We start from the raw sequence: 15,950 nt of genomic DNA, 5'->3' as shown, positions 1-15,950 counted from the left end.
TCTATCCTTTTTTCCCTCCCTCTTCTTCTCTCTTTCCGTTTTTCATCTTCCTTCTCTCCTTCCCTTCCCCCTTTCTATCTTTTGTTCCCTCCCTCTTCTTCTCTCTTTCCGTTTTTCATCTTCCTTCTCTCCTTCCCTTCCCCCTTTTTATCTTTTTTTCCCTTCCTCTTCTTCTCTCTTTCCGTTTTTCATCTTCCTTCTCTCCTTCCCTTCCCCCTTTCTATCTTTTTTTCCCTTCCTCTTCTTCTCTCTTTCCGTTTTTCATCTTCCTTCTCTCCTTCCCTTCCCCCTTTTTATCCTTTTGTTCCCTTCCTCTACTTCTCTCCGTTTCTCATCTCCCTTCTCTCCTTCCCTTCCCCCTTTCTATCTTGTTGTTCCCTCCCTCTACTTCTCTATTTCCGTTTTTCATCCGTTTCCTCTTTGTACATATGCATTTCAACGCCTCCAAAAGCAATAGTCCAGAAATACAGTGAGAAGCTTTAAGATGCAAAGGCCAATTAGCTCCCGGGCTGTCCCAACACTTCCTTCGTGAAAACTTTGATTGCAGGAAGTGGAGACAGCTCGGCAGGCAGAGTGGTGGTGTCCCTGAAGGCTGGAGGCGAGAAGCATTGGCGAGAGAAGTTTGTCATTATGTTTATCTCCTCCTCCTGTTCTTGTTCCTTTCTCTATCAACTCTCATTTTCTCTTTTTCTGCGTCTCTGGTGACTGGGTGCAGCTGAACAGGCGGGTTACTGTTTCCGCACTTCACTCTCTGCCTTGCTCGTCTCTTACATAATAATAATAACCAATAATAATAATAATAATAATAACAATAATAATAACCATAGGGAGTGTTAGCAGTCTTTGTGTATGGGAGGCAGGCGAGAGGTATTGGCAAGGGAAGTTACTCGTATCATTTCTAGCTCCTGCTGCTGCTGCTGCTCTTCCTTTCTCTATCACACGTTATTTTCAGCTCCTGCCTCAGTTCCTGATTCCGCGCCTGCTCCTCCTCCTGCTTCTTTATCTATCAACGCCAAACACTACACAGGGAATGGTCGTTGTGTTTTGTGTGTGTTTTGGCAGCTTACAAACCCGTGGAGTTGATTGGGACGAAATAATGATACAATGAGTCGAGGACCTTACGAAGAGTGTCTGACGAACTAATTGAAGTTTGCAATGAGCGAGTTCGGAACCAAGTTAGCGCCAAGACTTGTTGAGAACGTAACTTGTGAAGGAGCGTCGCGTCGGCCAGTGAGGACTTGAGGAGGCTACTATTATACCGAATTTAACTTCACTAATCTGTTGATACAAATGTCACTCCTCTGGTTCATTGTATTTGTAAGGTTTTCTCAGAGACGAACAAATCACCATTCCCAGCAGAAACATATATCTGTCCAACCTACCCTAACTAACCTTTGCCTCCTCTTGGCTAACCTAATCTAACCTAACTTAACCTCTATCTGTCCAACCTACCCTATCTAACCTTTGCCTCCTCGTGTCTAACCTAATCTAACCTTTCTTAACCTCTATCTGTCCAACCTGCCCTATCTAACCTTTGCCTCCTCGTGTCTAACCTAATCTAACCTTTCTTAACCTCTATCTGTCCAACCTGCCCTATCTAACCTTTGCCTCCTCGTGTCTAACCTAATCTAACCTAACTTAACCTCTGTCTCCCCTTGTGTGACTTACCCTAACCTTTGCATCTCCTTATCTAATACTTTGTGACCTTCAGTTTCCCTCGTGAAATGAAAACAAATGCAAATATCTCAAATTCATCAGCTATTTTCTCATCCCCATTATATATTTCACAGTTTCCTTTGCTAATTTAAAGAGATATACAACAGGAACAAACTCAACAACTTTTTTTACATTCCCATTATTTATTTTAGTTTCTTTTGCTTGCGAAATGAAAACAAATGTAAACAGAAAAATCACGTCAACTATTTCACATTCTAAATTATATACTTGTGTCTATTCCGACGTTAAAAAGATAGAGATCGCGAATTAACTCACCACTTTTCACATTCCCTCTCGACTGACTCACCCACAAACTCCTTCCCTTAGACCGTCCTTTACTCTCCTCCCTTTCATTTCCTCTCCTCTCCTTCTTTCTCCTCCTCTCCTTCTCTTTCATTTCCTCTCCTCTCCTTCTTTCTCCTCCTCTCCTTCTCTTTCATTTCCTCTCCTCTCCTTCTTTCTCCTCCTCTCCTTCTCTTTCTTTTCCTCTCCTCTCCTTTCATTTCTTTCCCTTTCCTCTTTTTCCCTTTCCTCCCCTTCCCTCTCTTTCCCTCTCCTTCTCTTTCTTTCCCTCTCCTCTCCTTCCCTTTCTTTCCCTCTCCTCTCCTTCCTTTCTTTCCCTCTCCTCTCCTTCCCTTTCTTTCCCTCTCCTCTCCTTCCCTTTCTTTCCCTCTCCTCTCCTTCCTTTCTTTCCCTCTCCTCTCCTTCCCTTTCTTTCTCTCTCCTCTCCTTCCTTTCTTTCCCTCTCCTCTCCTTCCCTTTCTTTCTCTCTCCTCTCCTTCCTTTCTTTCCCTCTCCTCTCCTTCCCTTTATTTCCTCTCCTCTCCTCCTTTCTTTCCCTCTCCTTCCCTTTCTTTCCCTCCCCTCTCCTTCCCTTTCTTTCCCTCTCCTCTCCTTCCTTTCTTTCCCTCTCCTTCCCTTTCTTTCCCTCTCCTCTCCTTCCCTTTCTTTCCCTCTCCTCTCCTTCCCTTTCTTTCCCTCTCCTCTCCTTCCCTTTCTTTCCCTCTCCTCTCCTTCCCTTGCTTTCCCTCTCCTCTCCTTCCTTTCTTTCCCTCTCCTTCCCTTTCTTTCCCTCTCCTCTCCTTCCCTTTCTTTCCCTCTCCTCTCCTTCCTTTCTTTCCCTCTCCTTCCCTTTCTTTCCCTCTGCTCTCCTTCCCTTTCTTTCCCTCTCCTCTCCTTCCCTTTCTTTCCCTCTCCTCTCCTTCCCTTTCTTTCACTATCCTCTCCTTCCCTTTCTTTCCCTCTCCTCTCCTTCCCTTTCTTTCCCTCTCTTTCCCTTTCTTTCCTTCTCCTCTCCTTCTCTTTCTTTCCCTCTCCTCTCCTTCCCTTTCTTTCCCTCTCTTTCCCTTTCTTTCCCTCTCCTCTCCTTCCCTTTCTTTCCCTCTCCTTCCCTTTCTTTCCCTCTCCTCTCCTTCCCTTTCTTTCCCTCTCCTCTCCTTCCCTTTCTTTCCCTCTCCTCTCCTTCCCTTTCTTTCCCTCTCCTCTCCTTCCCTATCTTTCATTCTCCTCTCCTTCCTTTCTTTCCCTCTCCTCTCCTTCCCTTTCTTTCCCTCTCCTTCCCTTTCTTTCCGTCTCCTCTCCTTCCCATTCTTTCCCTTTCTTCTTTCCTTCCCATTTTTTCCCTCTCCTCTCCTTCCCTTTCTCTCCTCTCCTTCCCTCACATTCCCTCTCCTTCCCTTTCTTTCCCTCTCCTTCCCTTTCTTTCCCTCTCCTCTCCTTCCCTCTCTTTCCCTCTCCTCTCCTTCCCATTCTTTCCCTCTCCTCTCCTTCCCTTTCTTTCCCTCTCCTCTCCTTCCCTCTCTTTCCCTCTCCTTCCCTTTCTTTCCCTCTCCTTCCCTTTCTTTCCCTCTCCTCTCCTTTCCATTCTTTCCCTCTCCTCTCCTTCCTTTTCTTTCCCTCTCCTTCCCTTTCTTTCCCTCTCCTTCCCTTTCTTTCCCTCTCCTCTCCTTTCCATTCTTTCCCTCTCCTCTCCTTCCTTTTCTTTCCCTCTCCTTCCCTTTCTTTCCCTCTCCTTCCCTTTCTTTCCCTCTTCTCTCCTTTCCATTCTTTCCCTCTCCTCTACTTCCCTTTCTTTCCCTCTCCTCTCTTTCCATTTCGTTTCCTCTCCTCTCCTTCCCTTTCTTTCCCTCTCCTCTCCTTCCTTTCTTTCCCTCTCCTCTCCTTCCCTTTCTTTCCCTCTCCTCTCCTTCCTTTCTTTCCCTCTCCTCTCCTTCCCTTTCTTTCCCTCTCCTCTCCTTCCCTTTCTTTCCCTCTCCTCTCCTTCCCTTTCTTTCCCTCTCCTTCCCTTTCTTTCCCTCTCCTCTCCTTCCCTTTCTTTCCTTCTCCTCTCCTTCCCTTTCTTTCCTTCTCCTTCCCTTTCTTTCCCTCTCCTCTCCTTCCCTTTCTTTCCCTCTCCTCTCCTTCCCATTCTTTCCCTCTCCTCTCCTTCCCTTTCTTTCCCTCTCCTCTCCTTTCCATTCTTTCCCTCTCCTCTCCTTCCCTTTCTTTCCCTCTCCTCTCCTTCCCTTTCTTTCCCTCTCCTCTCCTTTCCATTCTTTCCCTCTCCTCTCTTTCCCTTTCGTTCCCTCTCCTCTCCTTCCCTTTCTTTCCCTCTCCTCTCCTTCCCTTTCTTTCCCTCTCCTCTCCTTCCCTTTCTTTCCCTCTCCTCTCCTTCCCTTTCTTTCCTTCTCCTTCCCATTCTTTCCCTCTCCTCTCCTTCCCATTCTTTCCCTCTCCTCTCCTTCCCTTTCTTTCCCCTCACTGTTCTCAAGCACTGACTCCACCCGACCTGGTTCCCGCTAAAGCTTTCCCTCTTTAGGTCGACCATCTGTATTCCGCACCAGCTGTGAGTCAATCTTCAGGTGGGGCTCGCCGTCTGCGTCCCCTGCGGCCCCTCCTCCTAGTCCCGAGGCTCCCGGCGCGGCTACTCTCTTGAAGCTGCAGCCGGTCTCTATATGTGTTCCCGACGGTGCCTCCCTGAATCTTGAGTCTCGTCTTGCCTCCTCCTCCTGCTTTCCGTTTTCCGTTTTTCATGCCTTCTCTATTTCCATGTCTGTCTGTCTATCTATTTATCCATCTGTCTGTCTGTCTGTCTATTTGTCTGTTCGTCTGTCTGTATCTCTGAATTCTAAGTCGCCTTTCTCTTTCAGATTTCCATTGTAAATACTCTTTCCATCTTTCTATCTATCGGCCATCTGTCTGTCTATCTATTTATTTGTGTATGCAACCGAGATAAACACCGAGGCTACGCGCAGCTATGTCGTATGCCCCTAACTTTAATTACTTATCTATCCACCTATATCTATTTATTTATCTATCTATTGTACATCATAGCATTCAGTTTCACAATCTTCTATCCATTCTCTCATTTTTTCACCCCCCCCTTCTCTCTCTATCTCTATCTATCTATCTAACTCTTTCTTCAGTCATTCAGTTTCACAATATTCTATCTATTCTTCTATTCCTCACCACCCCTTCTCTCTCTACCTCTGTCTATCTATCTAACTCTTTCTTCAGTCATTCAAATTCACACTCTTCAATCCATTCTTCCATTTTCTCAACACCCCCTTCTCTCTCTACCTCTGTCTATCTATCTAACTCTTTCTTCAGTCATTCAAATTCACACTCTTCAATCCATTCTTCCATTTTCTCAACACCCCCTTCTCTCTCTATCTCTATCTATCTATCTAACTCTTTCTTCAGTCATTCATATTCACAGTCATCATCCGTCCATTCTTTCTCCGGCCAATTTTTCCTCCTCGTGTCTCGTCCCCGGCGCCACCCACCACTGTCAGGCGCCGTCATCAGAATACCTCCTCTCTCTTCAATCTTTTATTTTTTATCCATAATTTGTGGCGTCCTCCTCCTCTTCCTCTTCTTCCTCCTCCTCTTCCTCCTCTGCCTTTTCTGCTTCCTCTTCTTCTTCTTCCTCTTCCTTGTCCTCGTCCTCCTCCTTTTCCTTCTCTTTCTCCTCCTCTTCCTTTTCTTCTTCTTCTTCTTCTTCCTCGTCTTCGTCCTCCTCCTCCTCCTCCTCCTGTTGTTGTTTTGCTGTGGTTGCTTTTCTTGCTGGAGAAAGAAGACGAAAAAGAAGAGAGGAGGAGGAGGAGGAGGAGGAGGAGGAGGAGACGAAAGAAAGATGAGAGAGAGAGAGAGAGAGAGAGAGAGAGAGAGAGAGAGAGAGAGAGAGAGAGAGAGAGAGAGAGAGAGAGAGCTTTTTAGCAAGACAAAGTAAAGAAGGAGCGTCAAGTTTTGAGGTAACAGACAGGGCAGGAAAGAACCCTCCTAAATATTCTCCTGGTCGAGTGTCAACAATGGGGCATGAATGAAAGAACGGCTAACAAGACGGAACCTGCCGGGGCCAAGATGGAAAGGCAGGAGGCAGGAGGCAGGCAGGCAGGCAGGGAGGGAGGAAGGGGCAGACTCAGAGGGCAAATAAAGTGAAGATGCTCGGAGTAAAAAGGCAGAGGAGGGAGATGAAGAGAGAAAGGAGGAGGATGAGGAGGAGAGGAGAGGAGAGAGGATAAAGAAAGGGAAGGGAAGGGAAGGAAGAAGAAGAAGAAGAGAAGAGAAGAGAAGAGAAGAGAAGAGAAGGGTAGGGAAGGGAACGTAAGGGAAAGGAAAGGAAAGGAAAGGAAGGGAAGGGAAGATAAGAGAAAGGAAAAGATAAGAAAAGAAAAGAAAAAAAAGGAAAAGAGAAGAGAGAAGGGAGAGGAGGAGAAGGAGGAGAAAAGAGAAGAAAGTAGAGTAGAAGAAGAAGAAGAAGAAAAAGAAGAAGGAGACGGAAAGCAGGAGGAGGAGGAGGAGGAGGAGAGAACGAAGTGGCCGCGGTGTTGGGAAGGACAGTTTGGGCGAGTTGCAAAACGTTGAATTTAATTACGTGAAGTTAAGAAGACATTGAGGAGAGAGGAAAAGAAGGGTGATGGAGAGAAGGGAGGAACACAAAGGAACACAAAGGAATAACAAACAACAGCAGACCTGCTGGTCCTTACGAGGTTGTTTGTGACAAGCTACACTAACTATCTAATCAAAGGTGGAAGATGAAGGACAGCAAAGGCGAAGGCTCCTCCCCACCCCCCCATCCCTCCAGCCAAAGCTGGCAGGAAAAGAAAAAGAACCATGCAGCATGGAAAAACTGCATGGAATTTATGTAGGAAAGAGGAAAGAACTACCATTACTGCTACCACTAACCGGGCGATAAAAGCGGACAAGGACACCAGTATTCCAAAGAACTTAACGTTATTACGACAATGAGTAATATCTTAGTTGCTGGTTGGATTCAAAACACTTGTCTAATCTATTCTTGAAGGCCGTAACTGTTGTACTATCAACGACATCACAAGGTAGAGAGTTCCAAACATTAACAACTCGATTGAAGAAGAAGTGTTTAGCTTCGTGCGACGAGAATCTTTTACCACTTATCTTCAAATTGTGATTTCTTCTTGTTCTATTTGATCGATCAATTGTAAAGTAATCTTCTGCATTAATATCACTGAATCCTTTGAACATTTTAAACACTTCTATTAGATCGCCTCACATTCTTCGTTTTGATAGGCTGAATAAATTTACTTCTTTAAGCCTTTGTTCATATGACAAATTCTCAACCTAGGAATCATCTTTGTTACTCTTCGTTGGACCCGTTCCAACTTTTCTATGTCTTTTCTGTAGTAGGGAGACCAAAACTGTACACAGTACTCTAGACGGGGTCGAACCAACGAATTATACAGTTTTAATATTACTTTTTCCGATTTATTATTAAAGACTCGTCCGATGAAGCCAACCAATTTGTTTGCAGTTTTAACTACCTCTGAACAATGCTGACCGGGCTTTAAATCGGTTTATATAGTGATTCAAGGATCCTTTTCTTTATTTACTGCAAAAAGTTGTTGCCCATTCATTACGTACCGAACGCGATTGTTATTTTTTCCGATGTGCAACACTTTACATTTCTCAACGTTAAATTTCATTTGCCATTGATTGGCCCAACGTGCAAGTCGATCTAGATCTGATTGTAAAGCTTCTTCGTCGAGTGTCGCAGTTACTTTACTAGCAATTTTTGTGTCATCAGCAAATTTTGATACTTTGCAAGTGAGCCCATCATCGATATCATTAACATAAATTAAGAAGAGCATGGGGCCAAGCACTGATCCTTGAGGTACGCCGCTTTTGACATCGAGCCAGTTAGATGTAACACCGTTTAGAACTACTCTCTGTTTCCGCTCAGAGAGCCAGTCCGCAAGCCAATTGTGAATGTTACCCGAGATACCGTGCGCCAGTAGTTTGCTGAGCAATCGTTGGTGGGGGACTTTATCAAATGCCTTTTGAAAATCCAGATATATGATATCTACTGATCTGCTTTCATCGAACACCTCAAAAATATAGTGAAAAAAAATCAAGTAAGTTAGTCAAACACGAACGTTTACTACGGAAGCCATGTTGCGAATTATTTATTATATTATTTTCTTCGAAGAATTTCACCATATTGTCGCGAATGATAGTCTCCATTAACTTACAAACAATAGATGTCAGGCTAATTGGTCGATAGTTTCCTGGATGCGACTTGTCCCCTTTTAAAAATTGGTGTGACATTTGCAAGTTTCAATCCGACGGAACTTTCCAGCTGTTAAAGATTTATTGAATATGATGGAGAGTGGTTTACAAATTGGATGTTTGATGTCTTTTAAGACCCTAGGGGTAATTTTGTCTGGACCAGGAGCTTTGCTTACTTTAATCTTTTCAATTGTGCGTAAATGTCACTTTCTACGATGAGCACGCCACTTAACATCTTTTCGGTCCTTCTAACCTCCGGCGGTTGAGGTGATAAACAATCTTCGTCGGTAAATACGGATGCGAAAAAGTTATTTAGGATTAGTAGCCATTTCATTTTCATCGTTCGTGTGGTTACCATTTTCATTAGTAAGCGGTCCGATACCACAAGTGAGTGACTTTTATTATTTACATAGCTGAAAAATTCTTTAGGATTAGATTTACTTGTTTCCGCTATATATTCTTCAAGATTTTTCTTGCTTCGTTTTATTAATTTCTTGGTTTCACGGCGAATTCTGTCCAACTCTAGTTTGTCAGCCTCGCTCTGAGATGATATGTACCTACTGTATACGCATTTTTTAAGAGATAGGCTATTTTGAATTTCGTTATTCCACCATTTGGGTTTCTTCTTAGAAGCTGAACGTCTGTTACGATAGGGTACGCATATGCTTATGGCATTGTTCAATATTGTGGTGAAGGCCCCCAAGATTTATCAATATCTGTTTCCGCCGAGATTTCAGTCCAGTCAAATTATTTAAATTGATCGGAGTCTTACGAAATTCGCTCTCTGATAATCAGGCACCTTTTCTTTACTAGGAGTTACTTTACTTTCTTTCATATTGATGCTGAATGTGATTGTTCGGTGATCGCTAGAACTAAAAATTGGACCAACATTTACTTCGTTAACTAGATCAGCTGTCGTTGAAAAGATAAGGTCAAGTATATTATTTTCCCGAGTCGGTTCTTGAACGTGTTGATGTAAATCACTTTCTAGTAAATTTGTGTACAGGTCGAGCCCTGTATGACAGTTCAACGGTTCACCCCATCTTTTCACTGGCAAGTTAAAGTCCCCAACAATTACTGCCTCGCAACTGCTACTTGTTTCTAATAATAATTCACTTAATGCGTGGTCGAGGGAGGGAGGGAGGCAGACAGGTAGATAGATAGATAGATAGATAGATAGATAGATAGGTAGGTAGGTAGATTGATAGGCACATAGATAGACAGAAAGATAGTTAGAGATAGATTAAGATATTGATAAGGCGATAGTGATAGAAAAAGAAATAGAGATTGAAAAAATATAGAGACAAAAAGAGTTTGAAAAAGACGTAGATATAGATGGGTTGATAGAAATGAAAATAGATAGATGAGATAAAGAAGAGATTGAGATAGATAGCGACATAAAGAGAGAGATGAAAGATAGACATAAAATTAGAAATAAAGTGAGAGAGAGAGAGAGCACCCTGAGGCTAATAAATAGAATGTCAGTTCAAAGGAAAGCTGTCGGTTGGGTGCGCGGTGAAAAGCGACGAGGAAGGTTTTGAAAGGAAGTGACTGACGGCGAGGCGTGGGGCAGAAAACACGTCTTCAGGGAGGGGCGGTGATGGGGTAGTTAGGGAAGAAATGAGTGAAGAACAGGAAGGAAAAAGAAGAAAGGGGAAGAAGAAACAGAATGCCTTGAGAACTATACATTAAGGAGAGTTGCGAGAGGAAGATTTGTGGAAGATATAATGAGTGAAGAACAAGAAGGAAAAAGAGGAAAGGGGAATAAGAAACAGAATACATTGAGAGCTATACTTGAAGGAGAGGAGTAAGAGGAAGAATTGTATATGATGAGTTAAGAACAGTTGAGAACTATACATGAAGGAGAGGAGGGAAAGGAAGAATTGTATAAGACATAATTAGTGAAGAACAACAAGAAGGAAAAAGAAGAAAACGGGAATAAGAAACAGAATGCATTGAGATCTATACATGAAGGAGAGGAGAGAGAGGATGAGTTGTATAAGAAGACATGATTAGTGAACAACAAGAAAGAAAAAGAAGAAATGGGGGATAAGAAACAGAATGCCTTGAGAACTATACATTAAGGATTGGTGGAAGAGGAAGAAGTGTACAAGAAGACATGATGGGTGGGGAACATGACTCGTATTCTCAGGCGCTTCGGGCTCCTGTTGCGTTAAATTCTGAAGGCGACATAAAAGACACGGCGGGTTCTCAAGAGTGTTTTACTTGTTCATGGCGCAGAGGTCTTGCAAAACTACATCCAGAGAAATTAAACCCTATATGGAAATCCCTACAAATCCTACAAGAGCCTCTTTAGATAGATATGCTAAGGCGTTGAAACGTTTGACAATATGGGCCCTGCAGGGATTACTGGAAACTATAACAACTTGAACATTGCAGGATTCAGGTGTGCAGTGTTGCTCAAGTGGTTTCTTTTCCCATTCTTTTCGTCCAGTATCCTTCAGCAGAATCTCCAGTACTCCGTCAAATACCTTCATAGAACCCAAAAGAGTGATAGACTAGGAGTTGTTCAGTAGACGTCCTTCCCATAACCGCTTGCAGTTCGTTCTTTCCTCCTCCTCCTCCTCCTCCTCCTGTTGCTGCTTTCCTCCTACTTATCCTTCTTTTCTCCTCTCCTTTCTTCTCTTCACTCCTTTCCTTCCTCTCCTTCAGTAGACGGCGTGATGAAATTAAGAATTTTACCGAGAATATAGCTTGATACTGGTAACTAGAAATACTGGACAGAGACGATTGGAAACACTGGGTAGAAGTTTACTGCCTGTTGGGGTTAGGGTGATGATGGTGATGAGTATGATAAATACATTCAGAAGGGTTGGCGGCCATAGTACAACAGTGTCCAGGGAGTCAAGCTTGCCATACTAGAAGGCCGTCATATGTTGCCCATGATAGATACGTAGTTTGCCCTTAACAAGACACCTCACGAAATAGTTCTCACTCGGGTCGGTATTCTCAGACGCTTCCGCCTCTCACATCAACTATTTCCAAAGGTCAACAAGAAGATCACTCGGGCTTTCATGAGAACTCCTTCACAATCATTGCATAGAAGAAGGGTCACACTCCTACCAGGGTCATTAAACAACCCCTGAAAATACCCACAACTCCTTCAAAAAACGTGTCAAATATGTGTGCTGGGGGAAAGGTTTGAGAACATGGCCCCTGTTTTGGAATTCTACGCTTCACTATTTACAGGAGCAGCGCCAGAGAGCTGTTTTGTTGCCTCGTTTATGTCCTTTACTCTTGAGCTGCTTCCTGTTCAACCCGTCCGCTGCGATTGGCACGGATTTCGCCTTCACTTGTAGCCTGGTAACATTTACTCCTAGGTCTTTCTCTGCCTCTGTGGTGGATAGTGGAGCATTTCCCATGTGGTATTGGTGTGCTGGATATCCCTTCACTGGTAGCCTGGTAATACACTCCCAGGTCTTTCTCTGCCTCTGTGGTGGATAGTGAAGTGTTTCCCATGTGGTATTGGTGTGCTGGATATCCCTTCACTGGTAGCCTGGTAACACTCCCAGGTCTTTCTCTGCCTCTGTGGTGGATAGTGGAGTGTTTCCCATGTGGTATTGGTATACTGAATTTCCTCTCCCAAGGTGCATGACTTCACATTTTTCTTCATTGAATTTTAACAGCCACTTTTTGTTCCATTCCTGTTGCTTGGTGAGTCTTCTGGTAGGAAATCCGCAGTCAAAGGGTAAAAAATAAAATACCGTTGTGCAGAAGTGGGCAGAACGCGTATTCATATTATCACTGAAATTAAACTAGCCTTTGTCTTTCTGAACTAATGTGCGCGTAAATATAATACATATTTGTCACGCTTAATGCTTTGTTTAGTGCCTGCAGGAATACTGGGTCCGGCTAAACCTTCATCTTCACTTAACACGGTGATATATTTACTGGAGATTGTGTTGTAAGTCTTTTGTCAGTTTGCTGCATGTGAGTTTTCAAGAAGTGTCAGGCAATGTTTTTTTACCGTTCTCTCTCTCTCTCTCTCTCTCTCTCTCTCTCTCTCTCTCTCTCTCTCTCTCTCTCTCTCTCTCTCTCTCTCTCTCTATGTATCCTTCATATCATCTATCTATCTATCTCCATCCCCCTTGCTGCCCTTTCATGGATCTCAATAATAATAATAATAGTAATAATAACAATAATAATGCATCACCTTTTAACCTTTTATCATTCGACAATTTTGCGCACATAAACAAATTAGTTCGCCCGTTATCAACTTCAAGGGCAGCAAGAATTATAATTGTTTGTTAATAATTTTATACTCAATTTTTCTTCCTAGCAGCGCAGGAAAGAAAAAAAAGTATATTTACGATGACGTTTTTTTGTTATATTTTAAATGTTTACGGCAGAAGAAAGAAAAAAGGTCACTGTAAATGATTAACCCGTACATAATAATAAGCTCGCAGCATTACTTTGATATAGTCTTTTCATCATTTTTGTACATATATTTTTGGGGTTTGGTAAAGGTAAGGTTTGATATATTAGGTTGGGGCTCGCTAATACATATAAAAATGTCTGTCAGAAGTAAATATAAATGAATAGTGTGAGGAGGAGGAGGAGGGGATAGTAGGAAATTAGAGGGGATAGCAGGGGATAGTAAGGAATAGGAGGGGATAAGAGGGGATAGAGAGGATAGGAGGAATAGGAAGGAGGGATAGGAGAATATGGAGAGAGAGAGAGAGAGAGAGAGAGAGAGAGAGATTGTAGATAAGAGGAAGAGGAGGAAGAGGAAGAAGAAGAGGAGGAGGAGGAGAAAACCCGAGACGCAAGGAGGAGAAACAAGAGGAACAAAGAGGAAAAATGAGAAAAGTAACAGAAAGAAAGCAGGATACAGGACAGATAAGAGGAAGAGCAGTTGTAGTAAGAGGAGGAAGAGTAAGAAGAAGAGGAGGAGGAGGAGGAGGAGGAGGAGGAGAAAACCCGAGACGCAAGCCATCAGCAAGAGGAGTGGATTGCACCGTTTGGAGGAAGACTAAGAGGAACAGATAACGGGCGACCCTCAAGAGGCTGTATCTCCTTCCATCTTGACCGCGCCCTTTGAGAACCCGGCGGCCTGTGTACCCAGCGGCGAGAGGGGGGGCGGTGAGGGGGCCGCTCGTCCGCCCTTGCCCTTCCTCATATCATCATTCCGGGGCTCTTGATATGAAGGCGTGTGAGAGGGATTTGCGTTGGTTTGGGAGGAGGACGGGGTAGGGGGAGCGTAAAGGATGAAGGTGTCAAAGGAGGGGATTTATATCATTATTATTATTATTATTATCATTATTATTGAGGTCTATTACTTGCATTATAATATTCATTTATAATAGAGAAAGGCTTGGGCGTGGTAGGAGTGTGAAGGACAGAGTGGGAACGGCGAACGAGAGTACCCGGGCCTCGGATAGTGAGAAGGAGAGGTGAGGGAAGACGAGCAAGAGTGTGTGAGGTTAGGGAAGGGGCGGGTGAGGGGAGGGGAGAGGCGGTTGAGGTGAGGTGAAGGGGCGGGTGAGGTGAAGGAGCGGGTGAGGGGAGGGAAAGGGCGGGTGAGGGAGGAAGGTGACGAACAGATCAGCTTGGCGTCCCTCCCGACACCTGGCCGAACACCTGTACCGGGCTAGGCGAATTATGTGTATTGTATCCGTTTCGTAAGACACACAAACTGGCCTAACATGATACAGTGTGTGTGTGTGTGTGTGTGTGTGTGTGTGTGTGTGTGTGTGTGTGTGTGTGTGTGTGTGTGTGTCGAACGTCGGGCGGGGCGGAAGTTTGGGAAAGGCGGGCGTGTGGTGGTGGGGGGCAGGTGTGGAGTGAGGTGCGGCGAGGGGCGGGAGTGAGGGAGGGGTGAGACGCGTGTGGTGGATCTGGAGGTGCCGCTGCTTTAATGTTAATTACCGTAAATAGGGTTCAAGGCGTATTCCAATTACAGGATCAGCCAATGCCTTGGCTGTCAGACAGCCACCTATATAATGACGCAGCTTCTAAGGGCGCCGTCAGTCTCAGTTCTTCACCGAGTCTGCTCCCGTCATGGGTCTCCTGCTGCAGCTGTTGCCGGTGCTTGCCGTGTTCCTGTTTGGGGCCCCTGCGCCAGGGCTCGCCGTTCCGATGGCCCCGCAGCACCACCCTTCACACCCAGGACACAACGCCTTCCCCATGCCTCCCTTTCCACGAGACAACGCCATCCCCATGCCTCCCGCGCAACGATACCCCGTGCCGGTCCCTACACGACACAACGCCATCCCCATGCCTCCCTCTCCACGAGACAACGTGCCGGTCCCTACCCGACACAACGCCATCCCCATGCCTCCCTCTCCACGAGACAACGTGCCGGCCCCTACCCGACACAACGCCATCCCCATGCCGGCCCCTCCCACCCCCAGTCCCGCGGACGTCGAGATTGCAGTTGAGTTCCTGAGGGCGGTGTGGAAGTTACTTTTGCGCGCATCTGAGGCACAGCGGCACCATCCCCGCAGCACAGAGCTTGCCAGCCCTGTGCCAGTTCCCCCCAGCCCCGGCGCTGCCCCGTCGGCCATGTCCGACGATGACTTGGCGGCAAAGTTCATCGTGATGGTGTGGAAATTCATTTGGCGCTCAAATCAGGATAGGTTCCACAACGCAGAGGATGGCAGCCCCCCGCCACCTCCCATCCTTGATATGTCCTCTCTCAAGCCCCTGTCAGCCCATCGTAGCCCCGGCGCCGCACCAGACAGCTCGGATGACAATGACTCTTTGGCAGAGGCCGTCAAGCTGGTGTGGGAGTATATGTGGCGCGGCGAGATGCAGGCACGCCAGCGGCAGGCTCTGCAGTCCCACACTAGCCCGTTCAAGCCACCCATAGCCCCTTGCAACCCCATACCAGTCCCTAACAGCTCCAAGCCAGCTCCCCTGCTCCATCCAGCCCCTCTCACCCCCGCAGCCCCGCAGGAGATATTCAACAAGGACGCTGCTGCAGAGGTCACCAGTCTCCTTAGGGAGTGGAGTGACTGGAAGGCGCACGCACGGCTGCAGGCCCACAACACTGAAGTCCTCGCCGAGCTGAGGCAGGCCCTGCAGCAGCTGCTGAACTTCCCGAAGAAAGCCATCGTGGCGGAGGTCCTCCAGCGGATAAGAGGAAAAGTTGATGCTAACCTGGACAAGGTGGTCGTGGGCGTGGACGATGCCCTTAGGGACCTGTCTCGTCAGTTGAGGGACACGAGGCACCGGCAGGAGCCCGCAGCCCGCAGCAGAGCCAAAAGGAACTTCACAAACGCAAGGGATGTGGACATCGCCTTGGTCATCGGGCTGATGTTCATGTCCATCGTCATCGTCATCATCGGCAACTTAGATCCTGTGACGCAGACTTATTAAATCAATAACTGTTCTGTTAGGGTCGTCAGTATTTTGTATATTTTATTTCTATAAGGGAAGATTTCCAGCTGTTTCATTACTGTTCCGGGTATGAGTGGAAGGACCTTTTTTAAGGAAAAAGCAAAATAAACTTGGCCGCCGCCTCCCCGCACCGCGCCGCGAACACGTCCAAATCCCCCGTTCTGAGGACTGGCTGGGAAGCGTCCCGGTGACAAGTGTTTGTATATTGTTCTAAAGAAAATAAAATAATATATGGATGTCTTGTGTATGTTTTTCATTAAATTAATGACCCTGATCGTAAAGAAAATGGAAATACATTATTCTGATTCTCGCTACTTTTTCCCTTGTTCAGTATCTATCAGTCAGCC

The 15,950-nt window shown here is 45.5% G+C and overlaps 1 protein-coding gene across 1 annotated transcript; it reads left to right on the top strand.

Moving 5' to 3' along the window:
* The first annotated feature begins 14,262 nt into the window (after nt 1-14,262).
* Nucleotides 14,263-15,582, top strand: LOC126980781 (uncharacterized). The gene has a single exon (XM_050831063.1). The coding sequence runs from the start codon at nt 14,263-14,265 to the stop codon at nt 15,580-15,582; it is 1,320 nt and encodes a 439-aa protein (XP_050687020.1).
* Nucleotides 15,583-15,950: the final 368 nt, after the last annotated feature.

This window comes from Eriocheir sinensis, chromosome 45 (genome assembly GCF_024679095.1).
Source record: "Eriocheir sinensis breed Jianghai 21 chromosome 45, ASM2467909v1, whole genome shotgun sequence".
Lineage (NCBI taxonomy): Eukaryota > Metazoa > Arthropoda > Malacostraca > Decapoda > Varunidae > Eriocheir > Eriocheir sinensis.
The sequence above is the reverse complement of the archived record's forward strand: the minus strand, read 5'-3'. Positions and strand labels throughout refer to the sequence as shown.